The 17,525-nt window shown below is 37.5% G+C and overlaps 2 protein-coding genes across 3 annotated transcripts; both read left to right on the plus strand.

The window, feature by feature from the left end:
• Positions 1 to 287: 287 nt before the first annotated feature.
• abhd13 (abhydrolase domain containing 13) lies at positions 288 to 5,368 on the plus strand. The gene is made up of 2 exons (XM_053496563.1): positions 288 to 425; positions 3,367 to 5,368. Exon 2 carries the CDS (start codon positions 3,414 to 3,416, stop codon positions 4,425 to 4,427), a length of 1,014 nt encoding a protein of 337 aa, XP_053352538.1. The 5' UTR covers positions 288 to 425; positions 3,367 to 3,413; the 3' UTR covers positions 4,428 to 5,368.
• Positions 5,369 to 7,689: 2,321 nt separating this feature from the next.
• tnfsf13b (TNF superfamily member 13b) lies at positions 7,690 to 13,084 on the plus strand. Of its 2 annotated transcripts, none has more exons than XM_053496565.1 (7): positions 7,690 to 8,273; positions 8,525 to 8,818; positions 9,231 to 9,321; positions 10,943 to 10,999; positions 11,420 to 11,544; positions 11,790 to 11,940; positions 12,525 to 13,084. In XM_053496565.1, exons 2-7 carry the CDS (start codon positions 8,528 to 8,530, stop codon positions 12,635 to 12,637), a joined length of 828 nt encoding a protein of 275 aa, XP_053352540.1. In that variant the 5' UTR covers positions 7,690 to 8,273; positions 8,525 to 8,527; the 3' UTR covers positions 12,638 to 13,084. The 2 variants fall into 2 exon arrangements, with proteins under 2 accessions (XP_053352540.1, XP_053352539.1); XM_053496564.1 differs by having other exon boundaries at positions 7,693 to 8,273; positions 9,231 to 9,339.
• Positions 13,085 to 17,525: the final 4,441 nt, after the last annotated feature.

Here is a 17,525-nt window from a genome sequence, read left to right on the forward strand (position 1 = left end):
TTTTGAGGCATAAGGGTTATTTGCCAAGGGATACTATGACACTTTTGCTTTTGTGGAGACGGAGGGATGTTCTTGTACATGTTAAATCTATCACCCTAAATGCTACATCTAACATTTAATGTACATTTTAAACATCTGACAATTAACACTCAAATGTTTATATATGAAGTGTAATTTAAACCAACATCATGTGTACCCGTATTAACGTATAAGCAATATTTAAACTATTTACCCGGACAGTTTTTAATAGGTGCTGCATATTTCCGGCCGGACAGATTACAGTGTGACACGCTGAAAAAGCGGTCTGACTGGTGTGCTAAGCCGTAGCCGAGCCCGTGTGGAATGGACAGACGTGTGCATTTAGCACACAGAAGAACCCGTTTTCTTTATTGTTTGAAGATGTGCCTTTGAAGAGTGAAACATATGTAAGTACGTGCATAAAGTCATATGGTTTGTATTAGCAGGGTAAGTTTTGCTAATAAACATGTAGCTAACAACAGGTTTGCTAACTAACAGTCGGTTAGCATGACAGCAGTGATTAAGCTTGGCAAAGTGTAAATAACCGTCATGTCACGAGCTGATTTGGGTTAGCTCCGTTGCTAAAAGGATTAACGTGACTGATTCGTTTGTGTTCGTTTCTGCAGTGTGCTGCTAACATTAGCCACAAGCATTAATTAACAGGTAACGTACAGTTACGGCGACACACCTAGTGGTTTGTGTAATAAGTGTAAATATCACGGGCTCAGCGTTCACATCTACAGCACTAAGCAATCGTTTAACAGCTGCCTGTAGATAACACGCTCAGAAAGGTGGAGCCAGGTGTCCACTGCTTCCTTCTAACCTGCTGTTTGCGCTTTATGTGTGTAATATACTGAGTCTTTGGGCCAGTGTGCATAAATAAAAATACCTGAGCAGATCACGCATGTAACCTTTTCATCTTCCGTTCATCCCCATCTAGGGATGACTGGTCTAAAATGTCCCCTGCATTTCTTTGACGCTAAAAATACATACTTTTGACAGCACACCTGACAGACTATTTAAGCAATATAACATGAGATAGAGAGAGTGATGATGTGCTGGAATATTAGCACCGCTCCGATGCGGTTGTAGGTATTAAGGCGCAGCCCGACTGCCAAAGCCATCACAACTGTGCTGATATTGCTTTTTTTTTTTTTTTTTTTTTACATCAGTAACCCTAAAAAATATTTTGTCAACAGATTATGATTTTTGCCTTTATTTAACCAGTTATTTTGCTTTGCCAGCACACATTGAAATAACTAACTGTGACTGTGGGAGATGGTTGGTGTAATTGGTGTAATAATTTAGCCAAAAGGTGAGGAGAGTATACAATGGAGGTGGTGGACAGCTCTGTAAATCTTGTTTCTCTTTATATTGTCACTTACTCCACTTTAGCATAACAGCTCAATTAACTTTCAGGTTCCAGGGTTGAGTCCGAATTAGTGTTAAATGGAAATCTAGTGTGCTAGGATGTACAATCAATTGTTTTGCACACACCAAGTAGTAATCAGAAGTTGGTGAGCGATATGGAATTCACCTTGCTGTTAGGGACTAGTTATTTTTGCAGATGCAAATAAAAACAGGGACAGCTTAGGTGCGATAAGATTTGGACTGACTGTGCAATTTGGAAGCAGTGATTGATGATTTTGAGTCTAGGTTTTGACAGACAGCTGCTCTCTTGTCAGTATGAAGGACCATAAAGACCTACTTTCGCTCATACTCCAGCCAACATATAGTCAGTGTAATTAATGGTTATTATTGTGAGACCTGGGACACTGAGTGATACATATATTTAAACACATCAGTGAGTCCATCCTAAACATTCATGGAATGTGTCAGATTGCTCCATCTGAACTAACTATTGTATAATTCTGTTAACCAATACAGTGGGAAAAAAATTAATCAGCCACCAATTGTGCAAGTTTTCCCACTTAAAATGATAAGAGAGGCCTGTAATTTTCATCATAGGTATACCTCAACTATGAGAGACAAAATAAGAAACATCCAGAAAATCACATTGTAGGGTTTTTAAAGAATTTATTTGGAAATTATGGTGGGAAATAAGTATTTGGTCACCTACAAACAAGCTACTTTTCTGGAGCTCACAGACCTGTAACAACTTCTTTAAGAGGCTCCTTCGTCCTCCACTTGTTACCTGTATTTAATGGCATCTGTTATCAGTACAAAAGACACCTGTCCACAACCTTAAACAGTCACACTCCAAACTCCACTATGGCAGCTTGGTGTGAAGAAATCAACTGTGGGAGCAATTATAAGAAAATGGAAGACATACAAGACCACTGATAATCTCCCTCTATCTGAGGCTTCATGCAAGATCTCACCCAGTGGGGTCAAAAAGATCACAAGAACAGTGAGCATGACAATGATCCCAAACACACCGCCCGGGCAATGAAGGAGTGACTTTATAACAAGCATTTCAAGGTCCTGGAGTGGCCTAGCCAGTCTCCAGATCTTAACCCCATAGAAAATCTTTGGAGGGAGATGAAAGTCCATGTTGCCCAGCGACAGCCCCAAAACATTACTGCTCTAAAGGAGATCTGCATGAAGGAATGGGCCAAAATACCAGCAACAGTGTGTAAAAACCTTGTGAAGTCATACAGAAAACATTTGACCTCTGTCATTGCCAACAAAGAGTACATAAAGTATTGAGGTGAAATTTTGTTGTTGACTAAATACTTATTTTCCACCATAATTTGCAAATAAATTCTTTAAAAATCCTACAATGTGATTATTTGTGTTTGTTTGTTTTTTTGTCTTATTTTGTCTCTCATAGTTGAGGTATACCTATGATGAAAATTACAGGCCTTTCTCATCTTTTTAAGTGGGAGAACTTGTACAATTGGTGGCTAACTAAATCCTTTTTTGCCTCAATGTATCTTAAAAGGATCCATTTGTGTTTTCTTTAAAACTGTAAACTCCTGTAAAAACATCTGTAACTCCACAGCATTGATTGGCAACGTTCCGGTGAAATGCAGTTTGAGTAATGCATGGAAATTAGTTATTTCCTTATCGTTCTTTCAAAAAATGTTAATGACCTAAAAGGACAGATAAGAGAACATGACAGAGTTGTAAGTTTATGGTGCATTTGTTTTGACAAAATGGGTTTGTAGAAAACACTGCATTGATGCAGCAGGGCTTTATAAGATGTAATAAATGAAGGTATCCCAAATACAGCTGCCTGTCTATCTTTTAAGCATGTGTGTGTAATAATTTGCCTCACATCATACTTATCACACCATAGAGATATGACGTGTAATCTGAAGCAATTCTCAATCCTAGTATTGTCAAATTTCACTTTATTTTTTTGGCATTCTGATTTCTGTCTAGATTCCCTGTAAAGTGTGATTGGAGCGTCTTCTATCAGACGGCTTGTCATGGAGAAGTCATGGAGGTTTTGGGGGATCCTGGAGCGATGCCTGCTCACTGTCGGGTCCTGGACTTGGGGAGTTTGTCGCATCTCACTGCTGCCTCTTATCCTTACCTTCCATCTCTATGGAGGCATCTTGCTGCTGGGACTCATCCTGGCCTCTGTGGCTGGGATACTGTACAAGTTTCAGGATGTGCTACTGTACTTCCCTGACCAGCCTTCCTCCTCACGCCTTTATGTTCCCATGCCTACTGGAATTCCAAATGAGAACGTCTATATACGCACTAAAGATGGTGTGCGGCTCAACCTAATTTTGTTGCGTTACACAGGTGAAAATCCTGCTCTAGTGCCCACCATCTTGTATTTTCATGGCAATGCAGGGAACATCGGACATCGTGTGCCCAACGCGCTGCTCATGCTTGTTAACCTTAAAGCTAACGTGATTCTGGTAGACTACAGAGGTTATGGAAAGAGTGATGGTGAGCCGAGTGAAGAGGGTCTCTATCAGGATGCTGAGGCCACACTGGACTATGTAATGTCTCGGCCCGACATTGACAAAACTAAAATCATATTGTTTGGCCGCTCTCTTGGGGGGGCTGTGGCTATCAGGTTGGCCTCAGTCAACCCACATCGCGTGGCAGCTATAATGGTGGAGAACACGTTCTTGAGCATCCCACACATGGCATCCACGCTCTTTTCCTTCTTCCCTATGCGCTACCTGCCCCTTTGGTGCTATAAGAACAAATTTTTATCTTACAGATATGTGGCGCTGTGCCGCATGCCCTCGCTTTTTATTTCTGGCTTGTCAGATCAACTTATCCCACCTGTCATGATGAAGCAGCTATACGAGCTGTCGCCTGCGCGGACTAAGCGCCTCGCCATCTTCCCTGAGGGAACACACAACGATACCTGGCAGTGCCAGGGTTACTTCGCTGCTCTTGAGCAATTTATGAAAGAGCTGCTCAAGGGCCATGCTCAAGAGGAGGCGTCCCAGGGCTCGGCAAGCGTCACCATCATCTAAGGACTGCTTCCACTACTACAAGTGTGGACCTGCTGTAATAGAATGTTCATTTTTACGCTCCTTTCCCATTTTGCCCAGCTCCATTTCTAGCACTTATTATATTAAGGACATGTGTGTATGTGTGTGTGGGGAGGTTGTGATTGGAGGAGGACACATTTTTACATACCTTCAGAGCTTTCGGTTAAAATATGAATGCATGAACGATATGCTCATATAATGCAATGTCTTCTTAGTCTTCATTTTCACACACTCATTTGTACCGACTGTACAGGTGTTTTTATACAAAGACTTTACCATCCCAGGTATACCAAATGATCATTGACTGCACACCATATTGTATAATAAAGATACTTGCCTAATAATGTCAGGCAAAGTGTTAAGTATTTTTTTTTTTACTTGTTCCAGTTTTGATGCAGTGTGACATGAATGTTTAAAAAAAAAAAAATCTTAAGAGCTAACATTTAAAGACCCGGCACTAGCCAGTGGCAGAGATGTATTTCTGTGCTTACAGGTGCAACCAGTGTTTTTTGTTTTTTTGTTTTTTTTCCTTTGAAGTCTCTGGGTTAAACATCTTTCATTCTGTTGTCTTTTAAAGGTATTATTATTATAATTATTATTATTTGGGCAAATGGAATTAGTGAAATAATTGAAACTAAATGTGGACTCAGGAAATTTTCTGAGAGAACCATCACAGTTTGGGGCCTGGCATTTTAGTGTCCGACCAGCAGATGCTCAGAGCGTGTTGCATACTCGCTTCATCCAAAGGTGGTTGTGAATCATTGTGGCTGATAGAAGGCTTCAAACAGTGTAAGGTGTAAAGAATGTAGGGGTGTGATAGTGTTGCAAGTACATACCTTGTACAACCATTGTAAATAAGATGTCTAAGAGCACAGGTCTTGTGCTGCTGTACTTGGTTTTAATAAAGCCCTATACTCTGGTGATGTTTCAGAAATTGTTCCAGTTTTCTCATAGAGGAAATTGCTCTACTGCACTTCAAAGCTTTTGGCCTTCACTGTGGTGGACAAACGGTAAATAGAGTTACTAGCCTGCCAGGCAGTGTACTGCCTAGATTTGTGTGTTCGTTGCCTGGAAACCTGGCCAGGCTAAAAAGTAGTAGCAAGCAATGTAATAATAAATTAAACTGTTTGCCGGATTTTTGCACAAATATCTAATTATTATCCTCTTCTAACAAAGGTACCTAGTGTATGTGGTGTTAGAGCCCTAAATCCCCTAACTCGATTTTTCATCTCTGGATTATCAGACGAATTAATTTTTGCTCTGACTGTACATGGCCCTTTCATGTGCATGAGTCAACATTAAGATTTGTCAAATGTTTTAAGATATGTTGCAGGCCTGAAGTTTGCATAATCTCATCATGAATATTAATGTCCAGGCTTTATGGCCCTACAATTAATTTTCTTTCTGTCTAAAAACTTCATTTCTGAGGAAGAATTATTGTACAACATTTTCTGTTAATGAAAGAAAGGAATGTTCTGTACAAGCTTTAAATTAATTAGCATTTTATGCACAGGTTTAAAACATATACTGTACTTACTGCACTAGTATTTTGTTAAATGTCCACTGGTGAAATTCACCTTTAACAGAAGTTTTTGATAGCGATCAGCAAGCTCTCGGCCGAATTCTGGTTGGATATTTGCCCACTGTTTTTGGCAGAGTTGTCTGTTCAGTTCACCGGCACAGACCTTACTTTTAAGCATGGGTAGCACATTTTTGCTAGATCTTAAAAAGCTTAAAACCTTACTTTATCCATTTTACACCCAGCTAATGTGTGTGTTTGGGTCATTGCTCTGTTTAAACAGTCAAAGTTGCCCAGGTTTTAACCATCTAGCTAATAATTAGGATATGCTGAAGAAGTCTGAGGTAGTCCTCCTCCTTCATTATTGCATCTACTTTTTGCAGTGCACCAGCTTTACTGGCAGCTAAACAACTCCAAAACATAATGCTTAACAGTTAGTGTTGGGTTACTCCAGCAAACTCTAATATTTCCTCTAAAAGGGGTTTGGTTTGGGTGTTTTGGGATGTTCTTGACCATCCAAACCAATTTCCTCTCATTTGAGGGTCTCCTTCAGAACTTGGCAAAGTGGTTACACCTTCTGATAACTTGTACTTATATAGAGTGTTTAAACTGATCTTGGTATACACAGTTTCTTAAGAAAAAGACATTCTTGTCTTGCGTAAAATCTACCATCATCTTTCTCAGATTTGCACTGAGCTGCTCGAACTTTCCCATTGCACACGTGTTGGTCAATCCGATGAGTGTTGCCTAACAAACCCTACAGAGAAGCTACCAGTTGACAGCTTCGGCATGGCAAATTAAAAGATATCTTTCGACTTTCAGCAGCACTGAACTAATAATCTAAGTGGGTGTTTCTGTATGTTTTTTGGACCATGTGCTCTTTTTTGTGCTCAGTTTTTCTTCTGTTAAACATATATGTGTACAATCATTCTTCTGCAGAAAAAGACCAGTTTAATGAAATAATTGAACCAATATTATCATGAGGTTCATTATCCGGACAAATATTAATCGTTGTTCGAGGAGCACTACTTTAAACAGACAGAGTCACAGTTACCTTTCATTCGCTCAGGATATTTCTTACAGATATTTAAGTCACATGACACCCAAACCCCCCCTCCCCCCAAATCTGGTATCAGCATTTATCTTGGACTGCAACTTAATTTTGAAATCCAAAAATGTCAATAATTTGTCACACTGCTGAATTTGTTCTTAAGGGCTTTATCAGTTATATTTAGAAATGTTGATGATGGGTATAAAGGTTGTAACAGCCTCCAAACTAAATACTGCCTGTTCAGCAATAAACAAGCTGTTTGTCAAATTACACAACTGTTCGTGTGAAACATGAGAGGCGCTGAATGACGGGTGTCGAATGCTGTATCTGTAATGGTTTCGTTATCAATATTCTGAAAGCTGTGTCTTATGATTTCTAACCATATCTGGAGAGATTACTGATAACCATATTGATTTTTAAGTAATTCCTATACTGTCGGTTCCTAGTGAAATGTAAAGAGTTCTACATTTACGTAATTTTTACTGACTATTCAGAGTTCAAAGTGCCATGGCGATGATGTGTGTGTGTGTTTGTGTGTGTGTGTGGGGTTGGGATGGGAGTAACTGTTTGTGATATCCTTCAGTGTTTGTACCAAATAAAAGATCTAGAAGAGCATGAACCACTTGTAGGAGCTGACTTAATCAACCATTTTTAAATCAGTTGATCATGCACATATTCTTGTTCATATAAATAGATTGGATAGAGTTCCTTCTCAACTTAAATTAACTTGCATACTGGAAATTGTGGCCCAATAAGGAAATTCTTTCAGTGTTAATAAGTGTCTAGTTCCTCCATTGATATTTCCAAAAATAAATGAGTCCTTTGGTAATTCTGTATTGACATGCTAATCCATGCTCTTCCTTATTGCAGGTTAAGTCCATGCCAGGACTGCGTTTTTTATGATGTGTGTGGGTTTGTGTGTGCGGATACACCTCCGGCAATTTCATTTACACCTACTCTTATGTTAGAGCTAAACTTATGTTGAGCAATACAGTATGTGAGACGGTTTTCATTTCTCTTTCTCTCATGGAATGTGTAGTGGATAAATTTGATGACAGTAGGCGTAGAGAGCTTGGCAGGAAGTTTGGCAGGGGTTTGGTTAACTGACTGAAATGAAGGCAGCACTCTTTCTCTCTCTTTCTCTTTCTTTCTACTTTCTCACTCTCGCGCACTTTCTCTTTTTGTTCCTCGCTTCACTTTGTAACAAGGCGAACTCGAGGACTAAGTCATTAATGGGCTGAAAACACAATAGCTTGTGGTAGGTTTACATCATTTTCTGCTTTCTTGCCGGAAAGTCGTTTCACCTTTAACCTAAAACATTTCACAAGAACTTAAACGTGGGTACAGATATACATTTGGTCTTTTTTGCTGAATAGTGAAGCACCAAAGTATTTGATTTTGGTTATTAGATATAATTTATTCATTTTTATAGTCTCACTATAGTGCTTAAGGGCAGAGATATGACTTTTGTAAGAAAATGACATTTTTAAAATGTGTTTATCTATTTAGTATATGTCAGTCCCACTGAACCTGTGGATAATGCCTGCAGTGGGTGCTGCTCCACTTCGAGTGGAGGGTCAGAGGCTTTCATGGGTCGTAGTGATTGCGAGCGTGGTGGCGATCACCGCATCCTCGCTATCGGCTCTGTCCCTGTACCATGTGCTGGCTCTGCAGGCAGAGGTGGAAGTGCTGAGGAGCGAGGTGAGCCGCAGGAGAGAAGGGTGCAAGGACACACCCGGGGAAAGTGTAAGAGGACCTCAACCTCAACAACACCAACATGAGGATGATGGGAACAAAGCGCTGGTGAGATACAGTATACCAAGAGATGGCAGGGTTTGTAAACCTAATTAAATAGAATGCGGTTTAATTATTATGCAGGGATAGTGGGGAAATAATGGTGTTATGTACTGTATACACACCTCACCCCAGCATCCTTTTTAATAAAAGTCCTGCAGTAGCTATACCGTACATACAAAGAGTGTCCTTGTAGTATCCCTGCCCCCCCCCCCCGAAAATTACTGCCACATGACACAAAAAGAGGATTTATGAAAGGTCTGGCACCATCTGAAAATAGCAGATAAGCTTTAAATTTATTAACAGCCCTAGCACTTCCTTACGAACGAGTTGTAGTGCGGCACTCTGATAACATTTCTACTTGAGGGTTTCGGGTAATATATAAGTCACTTCTTCTCTGTCCTGTCCTCGGAGCATGCAGGTGAGGAACAGTGTGGTGCCTCCTAAAATGCACATGAATGCTTCTGGAAAGCAGCAGGTGCGGTTCGTTTTGAGGAAGAGAAGTCTGCAAAGTGAGTCTGAACAATCAGGCAAGTCTTTTTTTTACTGCTCTTCTGCAAACTTATCAAGTGAGGAATTATCAGTAAATATGGCCCCTTTACAGTCTGCTCTTGGCTGCCTAATGCATAAGTAGTGTGCATGTGCAGGAAGCACTGTCTGTTTGATTTACTGTAAAAAGGTAAATGTGGTGGTGCGGTTTTAACACATCTGGCAGGTAAAATGAGTAAATACGCACTACATTTAGAGATGGTGGAAGATTAAAGGTGCAAAAGCAATTTGTGTTTTAGGTAAAAGTGCAGTACAGTGTCAATAAGCAGTATTGTTGGGCTGGAATTGACAAAAACACACAGATGGAAGAAACAAGATGATATTGTTTTCCAAAAAATTCCAAACTGTGCTTGTACAACACATCGAAAAAACAATAAAGTAAACTCGTTTCTATTCCAGTAAGGGATGTGCAAACTGATAGAATTTAGATTTCATTAATGATTGTATGAACATCTGTCAAAGCTGTCTTGGGCATTTTTCTGGCATGAAGGGGAAGAGCCATTGAACATCTGTACAAAATTATTCTGACTGATCGCTATGATGTTATCTTGTTGGTAGTCATCTCCTCCAGAAGGACAATGGCAGTGACCTTACTTTGTTTTTACAAACTTAACAACACTGACACAATGGCAAAATTTCTCCCATGTTGTTGAGTTCATTACTATCATTTCAGGTTTTAATAATGTACTTAACCCAATTCTAGTCATTTTAAGGTTGTCTTTGCTTAATGCAGGCTAATGATTTGGTCCTTCTAAAACAGAATTTTTAAAAAAACTTATTTGTTTATTGTTTACTAGCCTTAGTACCCGTTGTTAAAGGGTTTTTAGAAATATAGTAAGTCCTCGAGTTCTGTTCCGGGGACATGTTTGTAAGTCGAATTCGTTCATAAGTTCTTATACAGAGTCTTATACACCTTTGATACAAATATATGATGTAAAGCATAGAAACACACACACACAGGTTTGATACCTAACTTATTAATACAAAGAAATACAATTTTGTAAGGTTGAGTATTTTAAGCCTTGTTCATGCTAAGTTGTACTTCTTTTGTCGTTAGCCAAATACACCACCGTGTTCAAAGTAGATTATTAAATCCCGCACATGACTGTAATTACCCTATATTTACTGTGTATCCTGTTGATTGGCTCTGTTGAGTGACACGTATAGCCATGCCTACCTCTAGGGAAAAAAATGCAATATGTGACATAATCTGGCAAATAACTGCTCGCAACGTCCCGTCTAGTGAACATTTAGATTCTATTTATGGCACAGATTTAACTACATGCAAATAACGAAGGACTGGTAAAGTTTCATTTAATTCTGTAGAGCCAGTTTTGCATGATGCTGTGAAAAAACTGGATGGACAGACATACAGACAGAAATGTTTCTGAGATTTGTTTCTGGTCGTCAAATGTGTGAAAAGTGAAGATATTTACAGAGCGAGTTCTTTCTTTCTTTCTTTATATATATATATATATATATATATATATATACACACACTTATTTATTGGTCAGCCAGCGTATAATTTTCAACTTTGTGAACCGGATTGAAAATTCATGAAATTGTCTTATGTCCTTGGTTAGTGTTTCAGCCATTCCTGCAGATGATGGGAGACAGCAAGAGGAAGATCTTTCAAAAAGGTACCACAGACTCATTTGCAGGATTGGTCCTTTATGTTTACAAAGACTGACATCGATCGGCCATAACATTACAATTCCCGGGGTCCCCTTGTGTCACAAGGTGGTGCTAGGCCCTCAGGCATGCCAAAAGACCTCTGTGGGTGTGCTGTAGTGCCTGGCACTGAGACATTGGGGCTGTGGATCAGACTTTTTTGGCTAGTGAATCTCACGGGTGCTCAATCAGATTGGGACCTGGGACATGGGTGAGCCTTGGGTGCCCATGATCCTTTCACCAGTTTACTGGTATATAATTAATAAACAATGTTAATTTGTTAATTTTATGCATCATCGGTATGTTATAATATTTAAAATAGTCTCTTCTTGTCTTTTTTTTAAATATTTTGACAAATATTTTAAAATTATGCCGTTTGCTTTGCTTAGAGTTTGCACTAGAGAAACATACTGGCATTCCATGGCAAGTCAGTCTAAAGCGAGGCGAGGCTCTTGAGGAAGATCAGGATGGCATAGTGGTCAAAGAGGAGGGCTACTACTTCATTTACAGTCAGGTATAGCTCTACAGCCCACCTAACATTACCCAGGTAACAGTTTGTATCAGTATTTACATGCAAAGACAAAAAAGAGCCTTTAGCATAAGGAGTGGAACTAGCACACAATGTGCACTTAGAGAATCTTTTTTTACTACTTTTTATGTACTATGGACTATAGATTGCTTGTTGGATACATGTAATAACCCTAAGCCATTTATTTACACTTTTTTGTTGTTTGTTTGTTTGTTTTTTTCCTTTTTTAGGTTTATTACCAAGACCCCACTTATGCAATGGGCCACATAGTTATACGCATGAAAAAGCATGTGGTTGGGGATGAAAGTCAGCATGTCGTTCTGTTCCGATGCATCCAAACCATGAATGTTAAGGTTCCCTATAACACTTGCTACACTGGAGGTAGGTGATACTGTAAAATAAAAAAATAACATTAATAACGTTTCAACCGTTTGCAGTTACAAAGTTCCATAATTAACTCAGACTGAGTCATCAAGCAACAATGACAAGAATGATTTACAGTAGTCTCATTTCCTTGACTGGTGTTGGCAACTGTTTCTCTGGGGACTTGACAGGTCGATAGTTCAGGACTGGAACTTCCTACAAGTCTACCTGGGTCTTCAATAACTACCTGGACTCCAAGATATTAACATCAATTAACATCAGCTATTATAGCTGAACTGCCTCCCACCCTACACACTGTATAAATGCAGATCATTTACTGCTTTCTGTTTCACCCTGATGAGGATGGGTTCCCTGTTGAGTCTGGTTTCTTCCTATTACCATCTCAGGGAGTTTTTCCTTGCCACTGTCGCCCTCGGCTTGCTCACCAGGGACAAACTGACCATTTTGATTCATACAAATTCACATTTCATACAAACTTAAATAGTTTTTTTGATTGTGTAAAGCTGCTTTGCGGCTATGACAATTGCTAAAACGCTATACAAATAAAATTGAATTGAATTGAATTTCCTATGCTGTTTCAGGAATAGTAAAGCTTGACATTGGCGACAGAGTGGAGCTGCTCATACCCCGCCCCACAGCAAATATCTCTCTGGATGGAGACTGCACCTACTTAGGGGTCATCAAACTGGCCTGATTTAACTCAGAGAGATGCAAGCTGTAGATATGAGACACCAGGTTATATGGCTTTGGGGAATTTCAGTGCATTGGTTTTAAAGCACTTTCTTTAACTGTCTTGTACCGGTGGTCATTTTGCACAGCTTAGTGTATTGTGTCTGAATGGTTCCCTTTAATATACATGCGTGCTATCCAGAGTCTTTTCCCACTTTACCTGCGGTGCTCCTAGGATGTGCTCCGGACTCTGCATAATGTGCGTACTGAATATACCTTTTTTATTGTGACTGGGAGATGTAGACCCAGTCTGCCTGTGGAACTTGAAAACTAAAATAAGCGTTATAATAACTTCATGTTTAGAGCTTTGTTTAAACCTACAAAGATTTGGCTGTAAAAAATTGACCTTTAACAAGTTTTAAACATTTTCTTTTCTTACAAATTTATACATAAATCACCATCTGCTTCTGTCTTAAACAACAAGCAAACTGCTCAATGATAATTAGAACATGAAACCACTACCATGGGCAAACAGCTGGTCATTTTCCATATTGCTTCTGTAAGCATAGGACATGTGGGTTTTATCCATGCACAGAATAATTTTACTTTGCTAGTAAATTTAGCCAACAGTTAAATCACAGCCTTTGAATACATTTTTCTTTAGCCATGTGATTTTGTGGTTTGTGGTTACATGAGCTTTTTTTTTTTTTTGCATTTCAGCAGAGGGCAGCACTTGCATATAATTGGACCACAATCCTTTGCCTTGCCTTTTTTGGAACCACTGCTATTTTTATTTTCATTATTTTAAAGGCTTAATGTAAGGCATTTGTTCATCATATTGTTACCAATTTAAACCACATGTTTTTTACAACCACTGACACAAATGTAATAAGGTTCACAAACTCACACTTATGCACAATGCACACTGTACAAACTGTGTTTCAGTTACTGATATGTAAGCAAGTAATTGATGTAAATTTGTGATTATTCTATTAAGCTGACATGAACTGTAATATGTTCACAAATGGCCTTATTTAAAGGATTTTGTTAAAATCTTTTTTTGGTATCAGCATTTATGTAGCATCAGTCCTGGTAGCAGAAGAAAAAACAGACACGTTTCAAGTTCAACCTTCAGAGGGCATCAGTTTTCATTCGAAAGCATTTGTAGCAGAGGTTTGAAACACTTGTGATAAAACGTACATCTAGAACTCCCTCAAATATTTACTTTCACTGCTCATCATAAAACAGCACTAAAACAATAATGGAGATTTTTGAACCATTTTACAAGTATTCCAACATGTTATAACATGAAAAACAAACACATTTTTCATTTACAAATACTCTTTAATGTAATGTCCCAAGAAATAGATTACTTACTGTCTAATAACAGATTGGTTTAAAGCTGGGGTATTTAGTTAGGTATCTAGTTTGTTTTTTCTTATAGGATTTTAAATGGCAACTGATGTAGGGTGCTATATACAGAGCAACATGTTATGAACTATTTCTAATAGCTGGTACTTTGTTAGGTATTTGATATTAAGAATATATGAGGAAAAGGGACGTTGTGTTAAGATTTGTAGTAAAGTGAGACTATAATACATATATATATATATATATATATATATCCAGTTTTAGTATGATTTAGTATGACAGAGAGATCTGTCTGAGCCAAGACCCCTAAGCAGAATGGGAGAATCTGTGTGCATTATCAGTAAAAACAATCACCTGTGGAATCTAGCTGAAATTACCAGTTATTAATACTGATATGTCTATATGACAAAAGTATGGTGGTAAATGAGATTTGTAAAATGCTACATTAGTGTTGCAGGTCATAGAAAAATGTGTTATTTTATATGGTTTGTCTGTCAATTATTGTACATTAACCAAAATCAAAATACATGTGTAATAAATGTGTACAACTGTGAAATTATTCTTTTTTAATTTTTTGCTTTAGTGTTTCATGTAGAGGGAAAATTGTATACATTTTTTTTTAATGATATTGTTCAGTTGGTGGCATTAAAAAGACCATGGTCATGATGATGATGATATTATTAACATGGGATTGATATAAAAAATATTCAGTATAAATTTCCACAATACAGTTAAGGTTGTATTTAGGGTTGCCAGGTCTTAGCATAATTACCATTTCCTTATAAAAACATGCACAAAAAAGTTGCTCATCGAAAGGGAGAAATGTTTATATTTCTTTGTATTGCTTTGGAAAAGTGTGCAATATTTTTTGATTAGTGATGTCTAATGCACCACATCTCCTCCTTTCTCTCTCTCAGTCTTCAAAATGTATCTACAACTTCCTTCTGTATATCATGGATACAGTACTTTATGTCTGAGTAAATTTATTAGGTTTATACTTAAAAATTAGGTGCAACTGAAAACTATTAAAAATGCATCTGTGACCGCGTGCAAGCTGAATATCGCTTTTCTTCGAGTATTTTGTACTGCCACCTAACAATGCATTAAAAAAAACACATTACTTTCTCTGGAAGCTGTTACTTCATAGGGCAGTGCCCTAAGACAAGTTGGAATTGAATTCCATAGATGTAAAACCATTCAAAGTTTTTTTTAATACCTCTGTAAGTGGTTAAAGACACAAACATGGCAATTAAAATATCAGTATTGTATCCTGAAGTGATTTTCTAAAGAACGGCCAATATACTTCTAGGTTATTTTTTTTATATTATTATATATATTTTTATTATTATTATTTACAATAAAAGACATTGGTGCTAACAATCTAGAAGAGAAGAAAATTGTGTTTTTAAAACTCACTTTATTTGTCCTATTAGAGGGAATTATAATTGCTTCCATCTAATAAAAAATCCTCAAACTATCTAATTAGAATTTCAGAATTGTTCTTTAATTTTTTTAACATATTTGGTATATATATTTAGTTAATGAAGCAGTTAGTTGCGTGTCCATGGTCGAGGGTTCAAGTCCCACCTCAGGTCTTGGTTCTTTGTGTGTGGAGTTCTCATGTTCTTGGTAGGTTTCCTCTGGGTACTCCATTTTGTCCTGCAGACATGAAGAGTAGGGTAATTGGTTTCTAATTTGTCCATAGTGTGTGAACGAGTGTGTCTGTAAGTGTGGCTAAAAGATGAGGGTTAATTGGAGGGGTGTAGATACCTGCATTTGTAAAAAAAAAAAAAAAAACAGACAACAGAAAAAGAAAAAGACAACAGAAATCAATAGAAGGTAAAGAGCCATCAACACTAACAGGAAAAGTGACCAAAGATTAAAAAAAAAATAGAATTATTTAAATCCATTACAGTATTTTCTACACACCTAAAACCTGCACATCCTAACTTTGCATATGAAAATGCATTTAACATATCGCTACATGCTAATACACCTATGGATCTGTCTAATAGGTGACATTGATTCTATACAGGTTTCACTTTAAACTGACAAGATCTTTGAATAAGCTTTACTAGCTCACCCAGTGAGAGAATACCATTGAGATGTGCAATTTAAGGAGCTGGATGAAGTTCAAATTCCCTCCTCTGCTGAAATATCGACCTCTCAGGAGGAGTGTGATCTAATGATCTGATCTGCTAAACCCAGATCTTTTGGGATGCTGAATGAAAATCAATGAATCCTTTGTGATGCCTTTTATTTAGATCGTTAGATTTTTTTTTTCCCTGAAAGAAAATTGCCTTGTCACATGGCTCTTATGTATACTGAATTGATTTTCTCACCAATAGTCAAATACATTTTTTAATCAATTAGTTTTTAACACCATCATGCTGGCCATTTATACACCTCCGGTTGAGCTGCATCGTGTAGTGGCCACATTTTAACTTCTTTAGATGTAGTGGTTTAAAGAACTTAATGCCAGTTTTAAGTTTGTGGTATATTTAAAATTTACATTCAGATATTTTCTCTCATTTATTTGCCCTAGTGTGATAAACTATTAGAAAGATAAGCAACATGCACACACACTTCATAGCTTGGAGGAATAATATGAACAATAAAGATCAAAGGTTAAGGAAGGAAGCCTGAAATTAATGAACTATCGATGTAATGAAAAAGGCAGGAATCTCTTAATATCCTCTGTATATATTTACTCACGCATTAATGCATACTGGTTTACCTGTGGCAACTTTATTTACAGCAAAAACTCATTTAGATATTAAATACAACAGTTCACACAAAGGTTCCTATAAATCAAATATGAAATTGTTTTATGACACCACTGCTTAAATATTTTAACATGTATTGAAACGATACAATTTAAACAATATTTTAATATTTTAGACTGTAAATGCATGCAGTGTTTTAGAGAAATACGGCAGTCTTTTTGTTTTTGTTTTTTGGTCTCTATGTGATATATTACAGTAGGTGAACTATAAGCTTGAAACACAAAATACCAGCTTGTAATTTATTTATTCTTGATGGTCAAAGAAATAATTGATATACAGTTTGTGACAAAAAAGACAACAGAAGAATTTTTTTTTATAGTTATGACAAAAATATCACATTATGTATCATAAAAAGTTCACTGCCTCTAAATAAAATGTTATTAATCCAGAAAGATCAAAAGATTGGACTGTATCAAACAATGAAAATAACTAAATGGATTTGAAATGACTCCTCTCAAAGACTAAAGGCTAATTGCCATTTCCAAATTGCCCATATTGAGTAAGAGTGAGATGGATTGGCACCCTGTCGTGCCCAAAGTGTCCTGGGATAGGCTCCAGGCCTCTAAGATCCAGGATAAATCAATATAAAAAAAAGTGTGGAATTGGGTTAAGAAACATCAAACACAACAAATGTGGTCAGAAATAAATGATGAATAGACATTATGCACCATGTGACGATACCTCACAAGATTGAAGCTAAACATCTTTGTCATGCTGTCATACTACAAAATTGTACTACAAAACTGTAAATCTCAA

This window comes from Clarias gariepinus, chromosome 5, assembly GCF_024256425.1.
Source record: "Clarias gariepinus isolate MV-2021 ecotype Netherlands chromosome 5, CGAR_prim_01v2, whole genome shotgun sequence".
NCBI classification, from domain to species: domain Eukaryota; kingdom Metazoa; phylum Chordata; class Actinopteri; order Siluriformes; family Clariidae; genus Clarias; species Clarias gariepinus.